General features: G+C 33.4%; 1 protein-coding gene across 1 annotated transcript in view; it reads right to left on the bottom strand.

The window, feature by feature from the left end:
• The window catches only part of ABCA5 (ATP binding cassette subfamily A member 5), a 70,205-nt gene that overhangs the window by 22,716 nt on the left and 23,393 nt on the right, over window positions 1-24,096 (bottom strand). Inside the window, exons 9-22 of the mRNA XM_072746734.1 lie at window positions 22,823-22,970; window positions 20,531-20,699; window positions 19,369-19,427; window positions 14,109-14,219; window positions 12,703-12,878; window positions 11,901-12,020; window positions 10,885-11,023; window positions 10,110-10,200; window positions 9,791-9,930; window positions 8,765-8,884; window positions 6,291-6,492; window positions 3,298-3,467; window positions 898-1,025; window positions 344-481 (exon numbers count right to left, since the gene is read on the bottom strand). Coding sequence (XP_072602835.1) covers window positions 344-481; window positions 898-1,025; window positions 3,298-3,467; window positions 6,291-6,492; window positions 8,765-8,884; window positions 9,791-9,930; window positions 10,110-10,200; window positions 10,885-11,023; window positions 11,901-12,020; window positions 12,703-12,878; window positions 14,109-14,219; window positions 19,369-19,427; window positions 20,531-20,699; window positions 22,823-22,970 — 1,911 coding nt within the window. The remainder of the gene's footprint in view (window positions 1-343; window positions 482-897; window positions 1,026-3,297; window positions 3,468-6,290; window positions 6,493-8,764; window positions 8,885-9,790; window positions 9,931-10,109; window positions 10,201-10,884; window positions 11,024-11,900; window positions 12,021-12,702; window positions 12,879-14,108; window positions 14,220-19,368; window positions 19,428-20,530; window positions 20,700-22,822; window positions 22,971-24,096) is intronic.

The following is a 24,096-nucleotide window of genomic DNA, read 5'->3' as shown; positions in this document are numbered from 1 at the left end:
AAGTTTCTTTTTTAATACCCCAGTAAGAGATTTTAGATGAACAATATTCATTTTTAAATTATGTTAATTTACCTTGTATGATTAATAGAGAAAATACTTATGCTTTACAAAAATATCAGTACCAAGAGAGAACTTCCTTGACTCTGAAGCAAACTAATACTGGGCATTCCTAAACCCAGATGTAAAGCATCCCCAATTCAGGTTTTAATAAGACTAGGAACTGTGACAGGATGAACATCTACAGATTTCCTTTGAATTAGCACTTGACTTTTATTGCACACACACACACACACACACACACATTTTAGGGTTAAGGTTAGGGTTAGGGTTAGGGTCTGCTTACTTGAAAGAACGGGGTATTCCAGACCTGGATGGTTTCAGTCACATTTAAATGATAAAGATAATAATTACTAATAATATTCATCAATACAGGTAAAGAACAAACCATAGTACTGTTGAAAACAGCTGTAAAAACATAGTCCTACAATTTAAAAAAAGAGTGTTATTACATACCACATATAAATACACTGCCACTATGTACTACCAAGCTTTCTCACAGACTAAGTGAATCCTCACTAGCTAAAAGCGGATTCAACAAATTATAGAAATAATATTCAATAGATAAAAACAGAAGACGATAACCTCGCTTGGAGTCTATAAATATTTTGGTATTTTAAACAAATTAATAACACAAAGATTAAATTAAGTTTTTTATAGTTTTATATACTGGTTATCCACCAGGTCAAAAAATACATTATAAACACAACTAGCTATGTCCAAAAGTAAATTCTAATTTCCAACTAATAAGGTCAAATCAGCAAATGAGTAAGTTTAGAGAAAACATCTTAATATTCTAGAACTTTCAAATAGGTATTCATTCACATATATTACTCTTACCTCTTCTGAATACATCACATTTAAAGCTGCACTATGGGGAGCAGCAGACACATAGTCACTGTCATTAAACATCGTCACCATGATGTTCTGGTTTGTGAAAAAGCTAATAAGATCGCTGATATCAGAGTCTGGTATTAGAAATAAACAAATAATTAAGAAACAGACATAGACTTTTTTTTTCAGACATAGACTTTTAATAACATTGGAAACAGCTTTTTTTTTTTTTTAAATTATCTTCATTAAAAAGACATAATTAAGAGCACTGGTTCTGGAGCCAGTCAGCTTGGATTTGAATACAAGTCAATATATACACAAGCCTTAAAAACAGAACCTAGCAAAGTAATTGTACAAATTGTAGCTCCTGCTGCTGCTACTATTGTTATATTGAAAGTTTACCTATAATACATGAAATTGGGAGAAACTGTGAGAATAAAAATCTATATGGCAACTTTATGTAATAAGAGAACCTGCTAGGCTCAAAAAGGTAGAATCAGGCAGCATGTGCAGTTAGGTAACATCACTCATTTAGAGGATTTCTGTGTACTTTGAACAGACAGATTTTAGAAATGTCAATTGTCTTAACTGCCTTAAAATATTAAAACACTAATCAGATCTCCATCTACAATCTTTAAATTGCCTGGAGCCAAGGGAAAGATTGTGAATCCCGTCTGAGTTTTAGATCAGTACCAACAAGTCTGATGAATGTAAACCATTCCACCTCTTCTTCACAAAAGCCAGAAAGGACAAATGTGACTCTGAGAAAAATCAAAACCAAACAAAGGAAACCACTATCAGTAACTAAAAATAGTGACAGGTGGATCAGACTCAGCACCAAACCTGAGCATCACAATGATGCCATTAGTGCTTTCATTGGTGTTTTAGATACTACACTTACTCCTTACCTACACAAATGATCTCTCTTCTCCAGACTCTTGAGAAGAGAGCTACATTATAACTGAAGGAACTAGACCACCTGTGATACAAAAAGTTTTGCAAGGAGGATCAGATACAATCCAATATAGACATACAGAGGCCACTGATTCCCAAAGGAAACATGGCTTTATTTAGGACCATCAAGGCCTAGGAAAATATAGGGTACATATGTAAACAATTCTGTAAATACTAAAATATAACAAAAGGGACAAAATTTTGAAAATACAAGAATTTCTGCAGATCAGTAAGAGTGAACTCAGAACAAAATTATTTGAGATACACGTACAATTTCCCAAACACACAAAAAATGTCACTATATCAGAGTATAGGCTTTAAGCAGCACTTTATTTTACCAACATGAAATGTGTATTAAAACCAAAATAAAAATTCTAATTAAAGAAATAAATTATAAAACATCACATTTTCTATTCAAGAGTAGTTTTCTGTCACAATATACATTCTTCCTCCAAAAGAATAAAGATTATATAATAAACTGAGAGTTACCTTTTAAGTGATGATTTTAAAAGTAATTTATAATCGTCCCTAACTATAATTATTTCCAACACTGGTCAAAGCTCTTCAGTTAATAATGAATCAAGAAGGAAAGATTACTAGAACATAGCTACATGTTGGAAAATATTAAACCCCAAAGAGTCTGTGAGTTACATAAACGATTATATCAAATGCAACTTCCTAACCTATTTCAGCTAGAGAAGCAAATAAAGTTGTCTCTGTTTCACTGTAAATTTGCCAGAGTTGGCTACCTCTTCAAAAACCTTGGGACTATAAACTATCTATGCAGATGGGAGATTTTGCAGGAACAACTGTTCATATGTGAATGAAATTTTGTATTGCGCTTTATTATTTTGAAAAGCAAAATCCCATGTTTTTTTTTCTTTACTTGTTCTGAACCTTGTTCAAGACCATGGTTCTTAATCATTTTTCATATTTGACAACTATGTAATTAAGAATAAATAGCAAATAAAAAAATTCAAAAATACTCATTACCAGTTTAATGTATTTGATTATCAATACAGTTAATACATTTTTTAATTCTTACTAATTTTTCACATGGTCCTTAAACATTGTTTAAACATTTCTATTTAGACATCTAATTGTGTAAATATTACACACTACAACTCTTTCTAAAACTTCTGAAGTTTATTTTGCTTGTCATAGACTTTAACATGAAACATACTACTTTGACAATATGTTGCTACCATTAAGAAAAAAATCTTAATATCATAAACAGTACAAGGTTAGTTTTTAAAAACCGTAATCTACAGGTAACCAAAATTTCATTTCTGTAATATATTACTCAATATCAAAAAGGAATTTTTTAAAACTTAAGATTTCTACAGATCATGCCTTTACCTTACATCTACTTCTAAAATCCCAATCTCTGACCTATATCCACACCCCTATGCCCCAACCAACACACATTCACAGACCTTCACACACTCTCACCAGTAGAATTTTGAAGAAGCAGACTTGTTTTGTATTTATGAGGTTTGTCTCCAGATTTTAGGAAATATAAGTCTGGAACAAGTTTGATGGGAACCACAGCATTTTTAAAAGAGCGATGCACCAAAAACATAAAAATCTGAACTGCGAAAAAAATTAAAAGCAGAAGCAACCTGAAAGGAAAAAAATAAAACAGCACAGGGTACATTAATATGTATATCTACTTTTAAAAATTCTCCTTCAAATAACAGTTAAAAGTACACATGCAAAAAGAAAAGAGAGAAAAGAAAAACTTGAAATAGCCTGAGAGTAGAATTTCTGTTCTCCAAAATGATCTCATGACGATACTGAACAGAAAGCAAGTATTTAATAATAAAATTAAGTTATGAAACTAAAATCAGAGTCATCCTGAAACTTTTATGGGATATGTGACCTTGTGCTTATAATTTTTTAAGAACTAGACATTATGCCACATTTATATGGCTATTGTCCTGACAGAACTACTTATTTCCTGCCCTATGTCTTAACTATGCTATGCATACTCTCCTATGCTTTAGAAAAGATATTACAAAAATATCTTAGATACAGGGAAGTAAACAAAAATACAGTGAAACTGTTTTGTTTTCAAATATAGTGAAACGCTGAATGACTGATATCTTTGAAATGTTATCCACACCACATTAATTTCCATTGTTCCTCTAGAGAGAAGCAAAGCAAGATAGAATAGTCAGTTATAAGGATCATTATTTGCTGTTGGTCAAGTACATAATTCTATTACCTATTCAAAATGCCCTTCTATCTAGAAAGCAGATATTCTTCTGTCTTATGCTGTATATTATTGCTATATTACCTGTGATAGGTATCAAAGCAAGTGCGTAGAGAGAGCTTAGATTATCACAGGTTAGCATTTTGTAATTTTCAGAAACCTTATATAATTTAAAAAAAATCATTCTCATAAATTAAGTATACATCAATCAGTTTTTCCAAAAGCATACTGCATTGAACCCTAGTTCCATAACCAGTTAATAGGTGTTTTACATTTAAAAATTCATGACTGGGGGCAGCCCCGGTGGTGCAGCGGTTTAGTGCTGCCTGCAGCCTGGGGCATGATCCTGGAGACCCTGGATCGAGTCCCACGTCGGGCTCTCTGCATGGAGCCTGCTTCTCCCTCTGCCTGTGTCTCTGCCTCTCATTCTCAATCTGTGTCTCTATGAATAAATAAATAAAATCTTTAAAAAAATAAAAATAAAAATTCATGACTGGGACGCCTGGGTGGCTCAGTGGTTGAGCATCTGCCTTCAGCTCATGGTGTGATCCTGGGATCCTGGAGTGAGTCCCATATCAGGCTCCTCACAGGGAGCCTGCTTCTCCCTCTGCCTATGTCTCTGCCTCTCTGTCTCTGTCTCTCTCATGAATAAATAAATAAAATCTTTAAAAATAAAAAAAAAATCATAATTAAACAATATTTGGAAACTCTACTAAGTTTAATAAAATTGAAGCAATTTCTTTACCATAGAATCTCTCACGTGTCTTCATATGCTAATATAAACAACTCTTTAAGAGAGGAAATATAAGAAATAGCATTTCCTAAATGTACAGATGGTCAAATGCGCATTTGAAATACTTTTTGTTAGGAATTGAATGTTTGTGTCACCCTCCCCCCAAATTCATATGTCAAAGCCCTAAACCTCCAGTGTGATGGTATTAGGAATAAGGCCTTTGGGAGGTAATCAGGATTAGATGAGGTCATTGGCATAGGGCCCTTGAGATGCGATTAGTGCCCTTCTAAGAGACATCAGAGAGCCTGCTCTCTGTCTCCTGTGTGTCAACAAAGAAAGTCATATGAGAACACAGCAAGATAACAGCGTATCTCTGCAAGCCAGGAAGAGTGCCCTCAAGACCAATTTTGTACCCTAATCTGATTTCCACACTCTAAAACTATGATAAAACAAATTTCTGTTGTTCAAGCCACTCAAGTCTATGTTATTTTGTTACAGCAGTCTGAACTAAGACTTTTATTGTTTTTCAGGGAGTGTTTTTTATAAGAGGAGTGGTTCATTAAAATAAACTGAAACATGCTGATTTAAATAAATATTTTTCTTTTAGTAATGCAGAGAAATAAATAAGACACTTGACTGACATTTCTTTGCTAATGAATAAATTAGGGCAAAAAAAGCAAATGAATTCAATGTATCTCAAGCACATAACAATACTCTAGGCTTATTAAATTTTATTTCTATTACCGTTTTGGATCTAACAAGATTGGTGCATGTTATATGAAAATATTTAATGTTATGTTCCAATAATTGAAAATCTAGCACCCATGGAACCTGAAAGAGGTAAAGCAAAGTTGAAAAGATGTCATTCTGATCCCAGTTCCACAAGCTATAAAGCCTTCTTTATATTTCTGTTCTTTACCTGATAAAGATAAAACTTTTACTCTTCTTGCTATTTATAAAAAGTAGTTACACATAGTATATACAAAACAATTGTGTAAAATATAATTGCAAAATAAAATTTAAACACAGTGATAATTCAAAAGTTGCAATTAATATTATGACAGTTCCTGATTCAGATGAGAACAAAAAAATGCTATATATTTTTTTAATATTACTTATCTATTTGACACAGAGAGAGAGTACAAGCAGGGGAAGCTGCAGACAGAGGGAGAAGCAGGCTCCCTGCTGAGCAGAAGGCCCAACCCTGGGATCATGACCTGAGTTAAAGACAGATGCTTAACCCGTTGAGCCACTAAGGCAACCTAAAAAATGCTAGTTTAAAAAAAGAGTAAAAGCTCTAGTGGTATTCAATAAAATTGATAAATGCATAATTCTTTTCTCTGACATTACAATGTTTATGACTTTACAAAGTTTACAGTCTTAATCTTTTAAAACTACGTAGATTTACATATGTCTACACTTAAAAAATTAAGATGACAAGCTGAATTTGTATCCTTAAAAAAACAACTCATCAGGCAGGAAAGTGATTATACTTACACTGATCTCATTGATTTACTTTCCCGTTTCAAGGTAAGCAAATGAAACTTTGCTACTGTATACACCTGCTGTTTCCAAAGGCTCATGGTGCTTACTAGAGAAGCCTTGGTTTCAGAAAGAATAAGTAAGCTCTGCTCCATTTCATCAAAAGATTTTGAATCCATTTCTTCCTCTGGTGGCTGCTGGGTAAATACACTATAATCTATTTGCCAAAACAAAACAAAGGGAAAATTATGGTATATTCCTTAAAAGGATAAAAATCTTTCTGAGGCATATAAATTTTAAAGAAGCATACATCTGGTGGTGATGTAGGACAAACAGAACTTTCTTATACTTTGGCACTAATATTAAAACTGAACACATGCATATCTTATGACCCAGAAAATTCTCTGCTAGGTATAAAGACAACAAGGATAAGTATATAGGTCTACCAAAACACATACAAGAATATTCGGAGCTGGCTATCTGTCAAGAATAGCCATAAACTTGGAAGAACCCAACTGTCTAACAGGTGAATGAATAAGTCATAAAATACTGTTGTAACAGCACAGCCTAAAACAATGAAACTAAATATACTATACAACTATGGTAGTTTAAAACTTACAAACATAATATTAGGTAAAAGAAGCCAAACACAAAAGAGACATATAATTTATTCCATGAGACCAAACACTGATAATATTAATCAGTGAGGATAAGAAAAAAGGTTATTTTTATGAATCAATTTTTTTTAAATGAAAAACAATAAAAAGATGAAAATTGGTTTCAGCATGAGGAGAACCAAAAACTTCTATGATAACTATAAAGTTATCTTTATGTTAAATTTTAAAAATGAGTAAACATTAAAAACTTTAAGAGTGGAATAGAATAACGCATAAAGTAATACTGAACCACAGCCTGGTTATCCTGGGACCCTCGCAACTCAACAGTTTAGATGAATGACTTAGTAAGAGGAACCAGTCTAATCTCTCTTTTTCCCTGATACAATGGACTAAATCAAACTAAAAATGGAGCTAAAACATTATACATTACAATCACGGTATTCAGTGAACACCAATTTACCTTCTACAGAATTTGACATTTTTAACACTTGAAAAATAAAACAAAATCAGCCAAACTGAATGCAAGCCAATGTTACAGGTAAATTTATTCTGCATGGTGAACTTCAAGGTATACAGAACAAAGCCGTAATACCTACACTGCACATAGCCTTCTCATCTTTATCCCCACTACCCAAATATTTCTACAGACTACTTCCTACACTTCAAAGTATTTAGCATTAGATATAAGCATTTTTCCACTTAATTCTCTTCCATCATCCAAGGTGTTACAAGCATACGCATTGATAATACATTCTATATCCTGACCTCTAACTTCCTCTATTTCTCCTACTCCCACACTTTCATCTCTACCCAATTTCATCAAACTGGAAGCATGTCCAAATTTGAGATCTTGTTCTCCCTCTAATTATGTAAGATCTAAAACTTTTATGTGAACTTTCTCTGTTTATAATCTGATTTCACATCTTTATCATAAACCTGACTCCTCTCTTTTTTCCATGCTTGAGAGAAACATTGTTTCTTTCACCTTGTGACACATTACCATCACCCCAATCATGCTCATTTTCAATTGTTTACTCAACTCACCTTCTCACCTTAAACTTCACAGAACCAGCTTTGACTTTTACCACACCACTGAAATGGCTGCTGTCAAGGTCACCACTGTCTTCCACACTCCAAAGCCCTCACTGTCTTCTATGTTACCAAAGTCATCTTTTCTGTTCTTATCTTATTCTTCACAGCAACCAGAAAATAAGTAATCACTTGCTCTCTCCTAAAACACTATTTTGTTTGTGCTTTTACATCTCCTTTTATGAAGAGAGTTAGATACTTAACCCACTGAGCCATCCAGGTGCCCCCAGAATGCATTTTTTAAACATGCAAATGAGATCATGTTACTCCTTTGCTTTAGAATTCTCAATAGCTACACATCGCACTAAGAAAATCAAATTCTTTTCCAGATATTCAAAGACTAAACATGATCTGGCCCCTGGCCCTCCCCTCTAATCTCTTTGGTTCTCTAAACTATCTGCAGTGGCCTTTTCTTGGTCATTAAACATATCCAACTCATTCGTTAATTAACAGTTTGCACTAGCAGTTCCCTTTACCCAAAAAGCTTTGCAATAAAATCCTCATGTATTTACATTTTTCTTGCCATCCAAGTCTTAGTTTATCACCTCAACACAGTCCTCCCTAAAGATACAATCTAAGTTATCTGCCTCCCAAGACCACCCCATTATTTCCTTCACAACTCCTACTGTTTTCAGTAAATATCTCAGTTACTTATTTACCTGTTTCTATCTAATCTACCCTTTCTTCCTCTAAAAACATATTTCATATGCTCATATAATTATTCATCTTGTTCACCATCTCTCTGGTTTATTGCCTAAAATTTTTTGTTAGTTTTGTTTCTACCTGCTTGGTCAATTTCTGCTTCAACTTCTAGCTTTAAGAACACATCTTCCAAAGTTGTCATGGAAACACCATAAGAAATAACACCCAAGTTTGAATGACTGTCTAGAGCAGAAAATAAACCTAAAAGAAAAAAAAAAAGGAAAGAATGTTGTGTAGTTTAGCATATCATCATGAATTATTCTAAAATACTCTTTAAAAATGGGATAGGACTAAATCTACTCTGCCAGTCCAGTAGTTCTCAAAATTTTTGGTCTCAGAACCCCATTAACATTCTTAAAAATTGCTAAGGACCCCAAGGAATGTTTGTTTATAGAGCTATATCTAGTGGATATTTATCATACTATAAATTAAACCTAAGAAATATTTTACAGACAGAATGATACGGTATATTAAAGTTGACATATATATTTTATTCCAGTTAATTAAGGATTCTTTTTTCCCCCAGGAAAAAATCAATTAAATTAATAAAAAAAATCTGTCCAAATGAGATAAATATTAAGAGAATCCTGCACAACATATCTGCATCAATAACATCCTTTTGGTTATGAAGATATCTCTAAACAGATAAAGGAGACTGAGTGTGAGTTCCTCATCATGAAGGTGAAAATTAATGCCACAATTAAAATAATTCAAGGGTCTATTTATTATATAATTCATTATGGAATTATGAAACTGGAAAAGAACTTGAGAATGCATACACTATTCTGTGTGTGTATAATATTACATATTCCCAGGAAGCCTCCAAGCAAATGGAACAATCTTTCTTGACAACAAAACAAATACTTTTCCTTAAGTTAACATAATGGTTTCTTGCATATTGTTTTTAAGATGAAGAAAAACCCCCGCACATTAACTTATAGTTTCTGATTCTCAAAAGCAAAGTACTTTTACAGAAACGTAAAAGTAAAGTAAAACCACCTAGGAACATGTACATATTACACAGAAAATTAAACAACACAGTAAATCAAGAAAACCTATTCCCAATGCAAGATCCTGGTTCAACAATCAGGAAACTGAAAGTAATACCTGCAAATTTGTCCATGTCCTTAAAAGGCAAGCTATACACAAGTTGTTGTTCATTCTGTTGTAATAAGGTAGCTCCAGGTATATGTTGTTTAACCAGGGAAGAAAGAGATTCAGTGGCACAATATTTGTCTATGTACATGCTAGAGAAAACCAAAAGTCATAACTTTTTAATAATAAGCAACCAAAAGTAAAATCTGAATGCTTGAAGTAAAGTTAGTGCCATAAAAACTGGACAAAGCATATTATGGCAAATCTGAAATATAGTAAGAGTAGACCAAGAATATTATAAAGAATAAAGTCAATCAAGAATGAATCATACCTTAGGCGGTAGCCAATCCCCCATTTACTTTTGAGAAAAATTGAAGAACCAACACATTTCAACATTCCTTGTGATATGACAGCTTTCCTATCTGCAAACAGAAATTTGCATTTCAATTTTTTAGTTAGTAACAGCATTTGCAGTTCAATTTTTAAGTTAGTTGGCATTTATATTTTGTGAACTACCATATGAGACACCAATACCATCATTAAAACATCCTTAAATACTCACAACTTTATTTGAAAGGTACCAGATTATCACTACCTGGTTTTTAAATGAGAACACTGAGGCAACGAGAAAACATACTGTCTGCCCGTGTTTCACATAGATGTTAAGTGATAAAGCCACTCTCTTGCACAGAGTCTCTAATGAGCTTCCCTGGTAGACAACATTTCACATATGTTGTTAACAACTCCTTGCTAGAGAAATTAAGCATATTCAGTGACTCCACTGGGAAAGGATTTTTGGAAGCTCATGTCTGGTTTCCTCCATGTCCCATGTGCCTTTTCATTTTGCTGATTTTGCTTCATATCCTTTCAGTCTTGTGGTATTAACTCCTAAATACTGTATGTTGAGTCCTCGTAGTTCCCCTAGCAAATTACTGAATCTGAGATGGTCTGCAGGACTCCCAAACATAAAAATATGTAGTTTTTAAAAAGTTTAAAACACACATCTGTGAAGATCACATAGCTTCTTTATTCATCAAGATTTTGCATCTCTATGTCCATTTCCTATTTGGTCCCATGACCTTATGCTTCAAAAATAAAAATCTCACCAGCAAGAATGTCAGCTTCATCCATGAAATGAGTACTAAACACTGTCACCCGATTAGATTTCCCATACTTCAGAAGATTCCAAACAATATGACGAGAACAGGGGTCCATTCCAGCTGTTGGTTCATCTAGCAATAATATCTGTGTGAAAAAGAATAGGGAATGGCAGAGAATCCTCAGAAGAACTAAAATATGTAAAATTTATGGACACTGGAAAACTTCCCCATTTCAAATTATTATTCCAACCAGAAGTATATTAGGACTGAGTTTTTCAGTCATATATGAGCTAAGCATAAATTTTTTAAATTATCAGTTTGGCAAGTGAATATTTTTGTTTCAATTTTAAAAAACTATTATCAGTAACATATAAGACATATGTGCAATAACAATCAGATACATAAACTAAAAAATAAAACATTGGTGAGGTTTGGGAAAAAGATAAATTAATATAAAGCCAGAATCCACAGTGATCCCAAGCTATAGCAGCAAGGAGAAATGCGGCAGGATGGCAGGGACCAAGATGGCTCAGGCTGCATCTCAGCCCTGTGCAAAGCACTATATCAGATGGTTCTGTTTCTAGAGGACAAAGAAAAGCACAGAACGGACACAAAATAAAATCAGCAGAAACAGTGAAAAGCTGAACTATTCCTCTGGTTTTGTTCTGTTTTAAAATTTTATTCAGAACTATTATGAAAATACAGAAAACTAGAGAGAGAATTAGTATAGCTACCACTGATACATAACAAATGCCATTTTTTGGGCCATATTTTCCGTAGATCTTTTTTAAAACAAATAAAACACTGCAAATGTAACTAAAACCTGTCCCTTCCATTCCACTTCCTAGAAGTAACCACTACTGTAAATATGTTTTATCTTTATGACTCCAGTTTAAAAATCTTATTATTTTAATCACATCCATAATAATGCATAGTGTTTTATGTATGTGGAAACTTTACAACTATTCTATGTAAATATACAATATATTATATTTGTGAATTATACATTAATATTTATTTACCTTTGGATTCCCAAGAACAGCAATTCCTAAAGACAGTTTTCTTTTTTGACCACCACTTAACTTTTTAGCTTGATTATCTTTGATAGGCTGCATGTCTAAATCCAATAAAACCTTCTGTACCTGTAAAGTGAAAACAATGTTATTTTTAAATTATATGATTTACATAATTATCAATATTAATTTTTAAGTGTTCCGATTTTAATATCAACTTAAGAAATGTTCTTTTAGTACAGAATTTAGTTTTGACATGTATTCATATATAATTTAAAATAACACATAAAAAGGTTCCTGATTGAAAGGTCTGTTTTACTTTTGTGACTTCCTGGGTAGTGGTGAAGGATCAGTTGGAAGGCTTTGTGTGTGTGTGTGTGTGTGTGTGTGTGTGTGTGGTGGAGGAAGGGAGGTAGATGTGAAAGGAAAGGAAGAAACAAAAGAAAAACTTAAATTGAGAGGCTAGTATCATCCAGACAAAGACTATTTTATATGTACTAAAATATTTACTCCAAATTCCATCCAATTCTTTGTAATGTATTTCTGTTTACTGGCTCAGAACAAGTTTTTATTAAGATTTTCATGCATTTTTTAAAAAGATTTTATTTATCTATTCATGAGAGATACAGAAGGAGAGGCAAAGACATAGGCAACGGGAGAGGCAGGCTCCCCACAGAGAGCCCAGGGTGGGACTTGATCCCACATCACACCCAGAACCAAAGGCAGATGCTATAATAGCTTTATAACAGTTATTATAAAAGGTTATAAATTTACAGGGAATAAAGCAAAAATTTCTATATGGATGACATACTTCTTGTATTACATTATTGGCTGGTATTCCTTTGATTGAAGCCAAAATGGATAAGTTTTCTTCCACCGTCAAAACATCAAAATGTATATCTAACTGTGGACAAATGCCAATTATTTTTCTTGCTTCAAACATTTCGTCTATTTCTGAGACTCTGTGTCCATATATAGATGCAAATCCTAAAAGCAAAATATATATTTAAATTTATACTAACATTATTAAAAAGTATATATTCTTTTATATACACTAATAACTTAGTTACTTGTATATAGTAAATATATAAGGTAGGAGTTAATATAAACTTGGAAGACACAACAAGCTCTCATTTCCATACTATTGGTGATGTGTTTACATCTTATATTCCAACCTTATTTTCCTTCATTGGTATTACATAGTGAAAAGATTAAGAGATCTTAACCAGAGCTTAACACTAAATATAACTGCATACTGGTACATTATTTACACTGACATTCTGGTAGCAATTTTCTTTCATTTCCAGGCATTATTCAGTGGTGGACAGAACAAAGAAACTAAGAATTTTCCCCTAAGTAGGTATGTGTGGTCTGGAGAAAATCAATCTGAATTCCAGATTTTCTCTTCTATAAACTAAAGACAAATCTATAACACTTAAATTTAAGAACTATTAAATCAATGTGATAATGTGTGGAGAATTCTAACAAAAATCATAAATTCCTATTAAATGTAAGATATCCCTACCACCATTATAAAGTGACACAATTAGGGATAAGCAACAAAACTAATTTTGAAAATTAAAATACATTTTAAAAATACAGATTCAATATATGGAAATTCAGCCTTTCTTAGAGTAAAATATTTATTGTACTGCTGCTCTATTAGGTTATTGTGGAGCTGAGCTGCCATATTAAATTCTCACCTACATTTAAAAAGTATATGTTTAAGGTATTGCTCTTATAATTCCATTTTAGGAGATTGTGTTGATACTTATCATTCTTTCCTTTTGAACTGTTGTTGCATATTTAGAAATCTGTACTTACAATCTAAAATATCTATAGGTGTCATTTAATTTCCAATTAATTACTGATTTATCCTTCCTTGAAAATGAAAAATACAAAATATCTGATACAAGTAACAAAATCAGATCCTTTTTACTTTAGTAAACATGATTAAATCAATCATTTTTTATTTTCTATTGAAAAACAAATGTGTATAGTAAAAAAAATAATAAAACACATTTATAGGCACTGAAGTTGATCTCAAATCACTGAAAAAATCAATCAGTACATGTCTGGATAAATCAAGGATAAAGAATAAATGATACGTATTTATGTAAGTATAACTCAAGGACAAATAATGATATTGTAGTACTTGGGTTAATAACACTAATAAACCAAAGTAAGAGAATTTTTTTGAAGTCAGAAAACTCTCACCATCAGAAGGTGGGCATAGTCCACAAAGAATATTCATCAATGTACTCTTTCCTGTTCCACTGTGGCCAAGTAATGCAGTAATCTGACCCTCATATATGTCAAATGACAAACCTAGTTCAGAAAAGAAGACTCAAATGAGATTTTTATTTCTGTTGAGCTACGCAAAATAATACATAATACTTGAATAATCTTGAAATAAGTCAGTAGGTTTAATGATAGATTTAAAGTTATTAGCATATTTAATTAACAGCATAATAGCTAATATTATAGGATAAGAATTCCTTGTGACAGTCAGTGGTATGAACAAGTAAAAAAAAAACGTATTTTTTGTTTATACTAACAGATTTTAAGAATACACAAAACACTGGGGAGGTTTTTGTGAACCTATTATTGGGACTTCCTAAGGTAATTAAAACAAATAAGGGACAAACAAAAATTTGTTCCCAAGGGTATTAACAAAGTTAAACATTGGCAGAAACCTAGAAATTAATCAATAACATGGGAATGGCTGAGTAAATGCTTGAGAAATTTAATTTAAATAAAAGAAACATAGGGTGCCTCAGTGGCTCAGTTGGTTGAGCATCCAGCTCTTGCTTTCATCTCAGGTTGTGATTTCAGGGTTGTGAGACAGAGCCCTGTGTTAGGCTCTATGCTCAGCAGAGAGCCTGTTTGAGATTCTTTCTCTCCCTCTGTCCCTCCTCCCTCTCATTCTCCTCAAATAAATAAATAAATAAATAAATAAATAAATAAATAAAGTAAAAAAAAAATTAACTAACTAAAAGAAACATAAAATGAGTAACTATCACCAGATGGACAGGTCAATGATTAAAAGAGGAAAAAAAATAGGGATCTGAACCAGCTCAGAATTATTGCAGACCCTGATCTGATGAAGGTGACCTTGGATTCTCAGTTATCCCTAAAGCTTCAGGCCAGAAGCAAAAATAAATCCTCTCTAGAGGAAGATCACATCATCCAGAGCATCAAATAATGTCTGCAATTTTCATATGCAATACACAGCACTCAGTAAAAAACCACCAGGCAGGAAACAGTAAGAGAAGATCAAAACTCAACAGAAAAAACAGGTAACAGAAACAGACCCAGAGGAGATGAAGATATTGACATCATAAGATTCTAAAACAGCCATGCCATCGTGCTCTAAAAAGAACATTGGCAAAGAACTAAAAACCATACAAAAGAACCAAGTGGCAAGACAAAAAGTGGAAAGGATAAGTGAAAAATATTTCCATACACAGTTTAATCAGGTTAGACCCAACTGTCATTAGTAAATGAAAAGAAACATCATAAGAAAATATCTAGGCTCAGGGGTTTAGCGCCTGCCTTCAGCTCAGGGCATAATCCTGGAGTCCGGGATTGAATCCTCCATCGGGTTCCTTGCATGGACCCAGCTTCTCCCTCTGCGTCTCTGCCTCTCTCTTTCTGTCTCTCATGAATAAAGAAAATCTGGGCAGCCCGGGTGGCTCAGCGGTTTAGTGCCACCTTCAGTCCAGGGCATGATCCTGGAGACCTGGGATCAAGTCCCAGGTTTGCTTATATCTCTGCCTCTCTCTCTTTCTCTCTCTCTCTCTCTCATTAATAAATTAAAAAAATCTTTTTAAAAAATTTTAAAAAAGGAAATATCTAGACTAAGGCACGGAGAGACAAAACAATAAACAATTCAGAAAAGAGAATAAAAGACACATGGGATAAAATGAAAAGTCGTAAACCTATGATAATAAACCTGAAGGGAAGAAAAAATAGGACAGAAGCAATACTGGAAAACACTGGAAGAGAAATGACTGAGCATTTTTTTTAAACATAAGACAGACATCAAGTCATAGATTCAAGAAGCACTTCTTTACCTGAAGTGGAATAAATGTAAAACAAACAAGCACCACCAAGGCAAGTGGTAGTAAAACTGCTGAAAACCAAAAGAAAGGCTTTAAAAATGGCCAGGGTAAAATATATACCAACAACAGAGAAATAATAACAGCAACAGCTGTCTCTTCAGCCAAAACAATGGAAACAAGAAGACAACAGATTACATTCTAAACTGCTGGAAAAAAAAAAAACCATTAAACTAAAATTATATATACAGAGAAATATCCTTCAGAACTAAAGGTGAAAAAAAAAGATAGTTGCAAACAAAAACTGAGAGAATATATCATCAGTAGAACTACATTAAAGGAAACCACAAAAACATTCTTTTCATGCACAATTATCCTAGATGGAAGATCAGAAATGCAGGAAGTAACAAAGTTAAATCATGCGGTAAATATATAGATAAATATAAGTGGAACAGTCTGTTAAAAACAACACTAATGACCATTATCTCTGGTTTAAAATGTATGTAGAATTAAAATACATGAAAGCAACAGTAAGTTGGAATAGAGATAAAAGGGATAAGTAGGGATAAAAGTAAGGTCCTGGACTTCCTTTTCTTGCTTTACAATTTTACAGATGCTATAAATTAGTAAAGCACTAATTTATAAGTCAAGAATACATTTCATATTATCAAGAGTAATTTCTAAAAAAAAAAAAAAGCATGTATAATTAAGAAGCCAACAGGGGGGAAATGAGAAATGGCACAATAAAAAATACTCAATTCCTTCCAGTCCAACTAGCCAATTGAGGGATGAGAGACCATATAAAAAAGGCAAATTATCCCACCCACAGTCTTCTAAACCAACTAGTCTATTAGCCAATGTGATCTCTTTTTAAAATTTCTCTAAATCTTGGTTTCTTCATCCAGAAATGGCACTGATAACAGCTACTATCCACAGCATTCATGAGACTTAATAAATGATCAGGAGATACCACTTTGTGAACTGTAAAGTGCAAGCTAAAATAAATGTGAGTGTGGTAAAAAAAAAAAAAAAAAATCCCTGCTCAATGGAGCATCTACTTCTCCCTCTCCCCCGACCCTCCTCTCCACCCTCTGCTTGTACTCTGTCTCAAATAAATTAATAAAATCTTTAAAACAAATAAATATAGTTATCAAGACAAACTATAAAGCTACAATAGTTTAAAAAAAAGTGTAGAAGCAAGGATAAATAGACCAGTGGAACAAAATACAGTCCAGAAGTTAAACGACACATTTATAACCACTTTATTTTTTTCTTTTTTAGAGAAGGGTGGTAGGCAGAGGAAGAGAGAGAATCTTAAGTAGGCTCCACACCCAGCGCAGAGCCCAACTTGGGGCTCAATCTTACAACCCAGTTGATTTAATTTTCAAAATAACAATATTGAGATACGGTTGACAAACTGTACATATGTCAAACAACCTGCTAAGTTTGATATGTGCATATAACCATAAAACCATCACCACTATCAAGATAATGAACATATCTCCACAAAAAGTCCTGCTTTAAAATGTCTCCCCCTTGCCTGTTCTACCCACCTCTGCCCATCTCCAGGTAACCACTGATCTTTTTTTCACTAAATACTAGTTCTGCTTCTTTAATTTTATATGAATGTAATCATACATACTATTTTATTTCTGGCTCCTTTCACTTCATAGAATTATTCTGATGCAAGGCTCAATCCCAGGACCCTGGGATCATGACCTGAGCTAAAGGCAGATGCTCAACCAACTGAGCCACCCAGGTGCCCCTCTAATATAGGATTTTTAATTGTATCTGAATCTACTGAAATGTGAGTAAAGCTGACAGCCAACACTGGGTCATCTCACCCATGAATACGGTATCTCTCTCCACTTATTTCTTTGATTTCTTTCAGCAATGTTTTATTTTTCAGGGTACAAATCTGTTACATCTTTTGTCAGACTTATCTATAAATATATTTTCAGATACTAAGATATATGCTATTTTTAATTTTCATTTTTAGTTATATAGAAATATGATTGATTTTTTCATATTTATCTTATATCCTTGTCCCCCTTGCTAAATTCATTTTAGCTCCACTAACATTTTTGTAGATCTAATCAAATTTTTTAAATGGATACTCATATAAACTACAAATGCAGTTTCATTGCTTCTTTTCCAATTTGGATGCCTCCATAATACTGATAAACCATATCCAATCAGCTGAAGGCCTACAGAACAAAAACACGTTTCCCTCAGAAAAGAGAATTCTGCCTCAAGACTGTACCAGAGATTTCCACCTGCCAACCTATCCTGTGAATTTTTTTTTTAAGATTTTATTTATTTATTCATGAGAGACACAGAGAGAGAAAGAAGCAGAGACACAGACAGAGGGAGAAGCAGGCTCCATGCAGGGAGCCCAATGTGGGACTTGATCCCAGGACTCCAGGATCAGGCCCTAGGTTGAAGGCAAGCACTAAACCGCTGAGCCACCCAGGGATCCCCCTATCCTGTGAATTTTGGACTCAAGACTGCGACTTCACCTCTTACCTGAGTTTCCAAACTGCCATTCTGCCTTACAGATTTCAGATTTGTCAGACCCTACAATCATGTGAACCAATTTCTTAAAAATAACCTCTTTATTCCCTCCTTCCCTATCCCTCCAGGTCACCTGCTCTCTGTATGTACGTGTAGCTGTGTCTGTGTATATGTTCTATTCCTTCTGAAGAATCCTGACACCTTATTAAACATTCTACAATCTCAGAATAGTTCCCACAGCAAGTTAATTATCAGACTCAAAATGTCAGTAGTGCCGAGGTTGAGAAACCCTATGCTGGGTCAAAACGGAAAAAAATAATTAACATGTAAACACATGCACAATAATAAAATGAAAAAGGACACAGACTTGTTCAAAGAGTTGAATCTTTTTCTTTTACTTTTTTTTAAATTTCATTTATTCATAAGAAAGCACAAGCAGAGGGAAATGGAGAAGCAGGCTCCCTGCCAAGCAGGACCCTGTGATCACAACCTGAGACGCTTAACAGACTGAGTCACCCAAGCACCTCAAGAATTGAATATTTTTCATCTTTAATAGAAACTACTTTTTCCTTTTACTATTTTGATGTTAATTTTATTTTTTTTAATTTAGTTTTTTTAAAGATTTTATTTATTTATTCATGAGAGACACAGAGAGAGAGATGCAGACACAGGCAGAAGAAGAAGCAGGCTCTTTGCAGGGAGCCCAACGTGGGACTCAATCCTGGGTCTCCAGGATCAGGCCCTGGGCTTAAGGCGACACCAAATTGCTGAGCCACCCGGGCTGCCCTTGATGTTAATTTTATTATGAATATTAATCACATAAATAAATGAAAGTACCCCTAAAAGAAAGAAAAGTGTGGTAAAGAAGTTTAATTTTCCCGCAAACAAGGAAAGATACTTACTTCTCAAAGCCTCCACATTTTCACCTTTCTTTCTGTATGTCTTCTGAATACCACTGATTCTGCAAAACACCATATTCTATCTAAGTATTTAATGCAATTTATAAGGATGTGTTTTCATGTATAATATTTTTATCAAAGCTGCCATATTTAATAAGAATAACAAAGTACCTTTCTACGAAAACAATAAACCTAAGAGAGCTGACAATGATTATAAAAATTTTAAAGAAACCACAGAAATATATAGTATTCCTCTCCATTTTAAGTGTCATTCATTCATTTTTCATGACAAGCCAACTTTTATAAATAAAGCATAGGGCTCAAGCAATTTATAGATTCCTTTTCATTTTTGATACTTTCTGTTTGTAATTTATCAAATACAAATATATCAGGCTAAGGGAGATTAAAAATCAAATGCTGTATTTCACATCAGCACACATTTCAAACTATTTATAAATGTGAAGTGGTTCTCTCATTCCACTTTAAATGTCTTAAATAACTTTTTAAAGAATCAATGGTTTTGTTAACCAGTTTAAACTTTGCCCTTTAGAAGACAGACCATTAGCTCACTCATTACATCCTAAGTATTTGGCTCTCCCTTGTTTTTATGTATTTTTCTTAAATTTGAAAAACACATTATAGTATCTTTACTTTTTCTTCCACTTTTATTTCTTTTCTCTTTCTTCTTCCTGTTATTTTTAAATTTGGTTTTGACTGATCTAGCAAGGCATAGTAGTGAATTTCCTGGTTCACAGAAATTAAACTGATACTTTAGTTACCTCAAAATACCCAAAGATTTATGAAATTAACCAAAGACAATATGTCATATAGCTTAAACAATGTAGCCTGAATAAAATTATAAAGTTAATATTTATTCTTTTTCAATCTACATAATGGAGCAAATTTGAAAACAGCTTAATTGTAAAATAACAGGTTTTACTACTTTTAAAAATTTCTATTGAAACATAAAATTTCAAAACTAGCCATTATTTTAAATGGTTCAAAGAAAAGAACTTAAAGCAGAAGTAGGCAATAGTGTGCTTTAAAAATCATGAGATGTGTACCAAATCTCTTAAGATATATGTACTTTTTAAAAAACAGGATTTAAATGTAGCAGGTTACATCAATACTTCTTATACATAAATTGTCAAAGATTAAATGATACCTTATGGCTTCTTTTCCCATAAATTCTGAAGAAACAGGCTCAACAATTTCACTAAAACTAATATTCCCATTAACATTGCCCTCTGATAACTCCTTATAATTTCTTTTGCTCTTTGACCAATATGATGGCTTTAGAAAATATAAAGATGATCTCCGTAAGCCAAATTCCCCTGGAAAATAAAAAAAAAAAAACTTAATTATCATAACAAATTATTTCTAAAAACCAGGTTTCAAATTATCAAAGTAGTATGAGAAACATACAACCTAGATCTGAAGTTTACATAAAAAGCATTAAATCAGCACTGTGTGAAAAATGTTTTATTGGCATAATTCCAGGGCATAAACAGTTTGAGTGCATGGGAATATGAAGGTGAGTGAAATACATTTTCCATTAAAGCAACTATCATCTTTATGAGTACATATATACAAAAAATGGCTAGAACACAATGCAGAACATTATGCATGTCATCCATGGTGCTAGTAAGAGTTCAAGAGGAAAAGTTTATTTCTAGATAGGGAATATATCCTGAAGGCTTAAATGAATATCCTCTTAGAAAGTCTCTGAAAACAGCTAGTATTTAATACTTAGAAAAGTGGATATAGTTCATAGAGAAGACTTTTTTTTTTTTTTCAGAGAAGACTTTTTAAAATCAGAAGAGTAACACAGCTACAGGACAGGCATAGAAGACTTAGACATGGTAGACATTGATGGTTCTCACATAGTATATAACCATTCTCACCTCCTTTCCCCCAAAACCGACATTCCCATTTTTTTAAATAGCCACTCCTCTCCTAGATGGTCATGTCTGATCTGATCCCAACTACAGAGAAGACCCTAACTGATATAATCAGTATGTTGCACTCTCAGATGACTTACTGCTCCAGGCATAACCATGTAACAATTAGACAAAAGCAAAGGGTTTATTTAGGTTGGGGAAAGATTCATCCTCCCTCTTCCCATCCTCCCTGTTCCCATGAACAAAGAAGCATACCACTGTAGCCAGAAGGAGAGCAAACCTGCCACACAGACACAGGTGGCCAAAGTATGGAGAAAGCGGGTCCCTGATGACATAGTTGAGCAGGTCAACCAACTCAGAGCCTATCTCTGGACTTCCTTTTGAGTAAAATGATGGATTTCCTTCTTGTTTAAGCCAATTAAATGGTTTTCTGTTAAGAGTAACTAAAAACAATATAACTGATATCCTGGAGCTGTGTTTAAATAGGTAAAGAGGATTGTATGGAGAAATATAAAATAAAATGAGGAGGGAGAGAGTGAAAAGAAGGCATTAAATATATAAAACTATTGTGAAGGACATTAATATATAAGGAGTTTCTATTTAATTCATGAAGATATGCCCCGAGAGGTGATTTCTGAGGAGATTAACTTGATTAAAGGGAAAGGTGAAATTTTAGACTGAAGGCAGATAATGAAATGAGAGGTATTACAAAGGTGTAGACTGCCCAACCTATCCCTCTGCAGTGATGGAAATGTCCTGTATCTGTACTGCACAACATAGCAACAGCCACATATAGCTATGGAGCAGTCGGTTGCAAGGTGACTTGTGCTATGGAGGAAATGGACTGTTAATTTTTTAAATTCTAATTAATTCAAATTTTAAAAGCCATTTGTGCCTAGTTGTTACCATATAAGTGCAGGTCTAGAACACAGACAAAAGTAATGAGGAACTCAAAGGGGAAGGTCAAGGGAGTGTGAAATACTTTAACAATACTTTGAATCTACAGGAGTTGGCTAGAGATGCCAAAAGATAAGGAGAATGGTAGGAGTTACAAGATTACTTCATAGTTTTGTACCTTAGAGGGCAAAACAGTGAAATACTTTAGCCAAGAAACATTGACACAGGGAAGGACAGAGATAAATTCAGTTAGAGACTTAAATGTTTTCAAAGCAAACTGCTTATATTCATGAGTGGTTAAGACACAGGTACAGGGCAGCTCGGGTGGCTCAGCGGTTTAGCGCCGCCTTCAGCCCAGAGCGTGATCCTGGGGTCCCGGGATCAAGTCCCACATCAGGCTCCCCTGCATGGAGCCTGCTTCTCCCTCCGCCTGTGTCTCTGTCTCGATCTCTCTCTCTGTCTCTCATAAATAAATAAATAAAGTCTTAAAAAAAAGACACAGGTACAAAACACACTAATTTGAAATTAAGTTAAAAGCTTGAACGACAAATGTGACTTGGGGTTACTCTGACTTAAAAAAAAATTGAGATTAAGTTGACCCTATGTAAGCAAAAACACTAAAAAATCTTTAAAGTAAAATCCAATAACTACCTGCATACCTGGAATGACTTGATCAAGATAGACAGCCAAGAGGACATAGAATATACTATTAAGCGCTAGCATGACAATAGTAATAATCAGAGGATATGGGCCTTCAGTCAAATTAGAAAATAAAGCACCTTCATTAAAATCTTCTAGGTGCATGACCTGAAAAACAGAAACAACTTTAGTATATAAAAATGATAAAAATAAGCAAAAGCTAATACTACTTGGAATTACTCATAATTATCTAGATTGGTAGTAACCAAACTGGGCCTTTTAACAGATTAAACAATCTACCAAATCAGTAGTATGAGTTTACAAGAAAAACAACAGGAATTTTACCAAAATATAAGTTTATCACAACAATTCATTTTAATCCTTTTTAGTGTTATGTTTCTAAAACTAGTACATTTCCACTCCTGGGGCTTTTAATTCTAATGCGATGACTATCTAAAGAAATAACAAGAAAGCATGCTGTTAATATTAACTGATGCAAACAAATGGTCCACATGGAAGTCAAATAAGAATTAGAGAATAAAATTATGGTCAGCATCCTTTCAATGCTGAAAAGGGAGAAGATATTCTGATTAACACAACTATTAGATTGTTCATAGTAGATATATGTAAGGGAGCAGAAAGAAATATACTAGAGGCTGAGGCCTCATTTAGGTCCCAGATCTTCCATTAGGTGGATTAAAAACTTGAATCACACTGCTCTAAATCTCGGTCTCCTCATCTGTGAAATGAAGGAGATGGGTTAAATAAATGCTGAAAGCCCTTCCCACAACCAACAAAATCCTAGGAATCTATTATTCTACCTCCCAAGTGAAGGAGAACTCAGTGGACTCTTAAAATGTGTAAACAACAGTTCTTAGTTCCAACTTAATTAAGACTTGTTTACTTCAATGTTCATAAACAATCTTAGATCTCACAAATCAGAATATTCTATCTAATCAACATGAATCATCTCTTATATTAAGTAATTACAATTTTTCTTTATACATTAACCAAATTTATGTTTCTTTATATAAGGCAGTTTCTCCTAAGAATTTTTCCCTTAGAATCTGATGGCCCCTGTAAAGGCTAATAAAAATCAAATTAAAACTTTCAAAATAAATATTATTTAGGTGAATGACAATCCCATGAACATTAAAGCAATAAAATCCACCAGGTCTACTTATTTCACTAAGACAGTCATGAGAATTTGTTTTGCTCCACACACAATTTCCTGCCAGGTACACATCTGCGATAAATTTACAAAAGCAGCAATGTAACCAGCTCATAGACCAAT

The sequence above is a fragment of the Vulpes vulpes genome, chromosome 2 (genome assembly GCF_048418805.1).
Source record: "Vulpes vulpes isolate BD-2025 chromosome 2, VulVul3, whole genome shotgun sequence".
NCBI classification, from domain to species: Eukaryota; Metazoa; Chordata; class Mammalia; order Carnivora; family Canidae; genus Vulpes; species Vulpes vulpes.
Note: the sequence above shows the minus strand (reverse complement) of the source record. Positions and strands in the feature narration are given on the sequence as shown.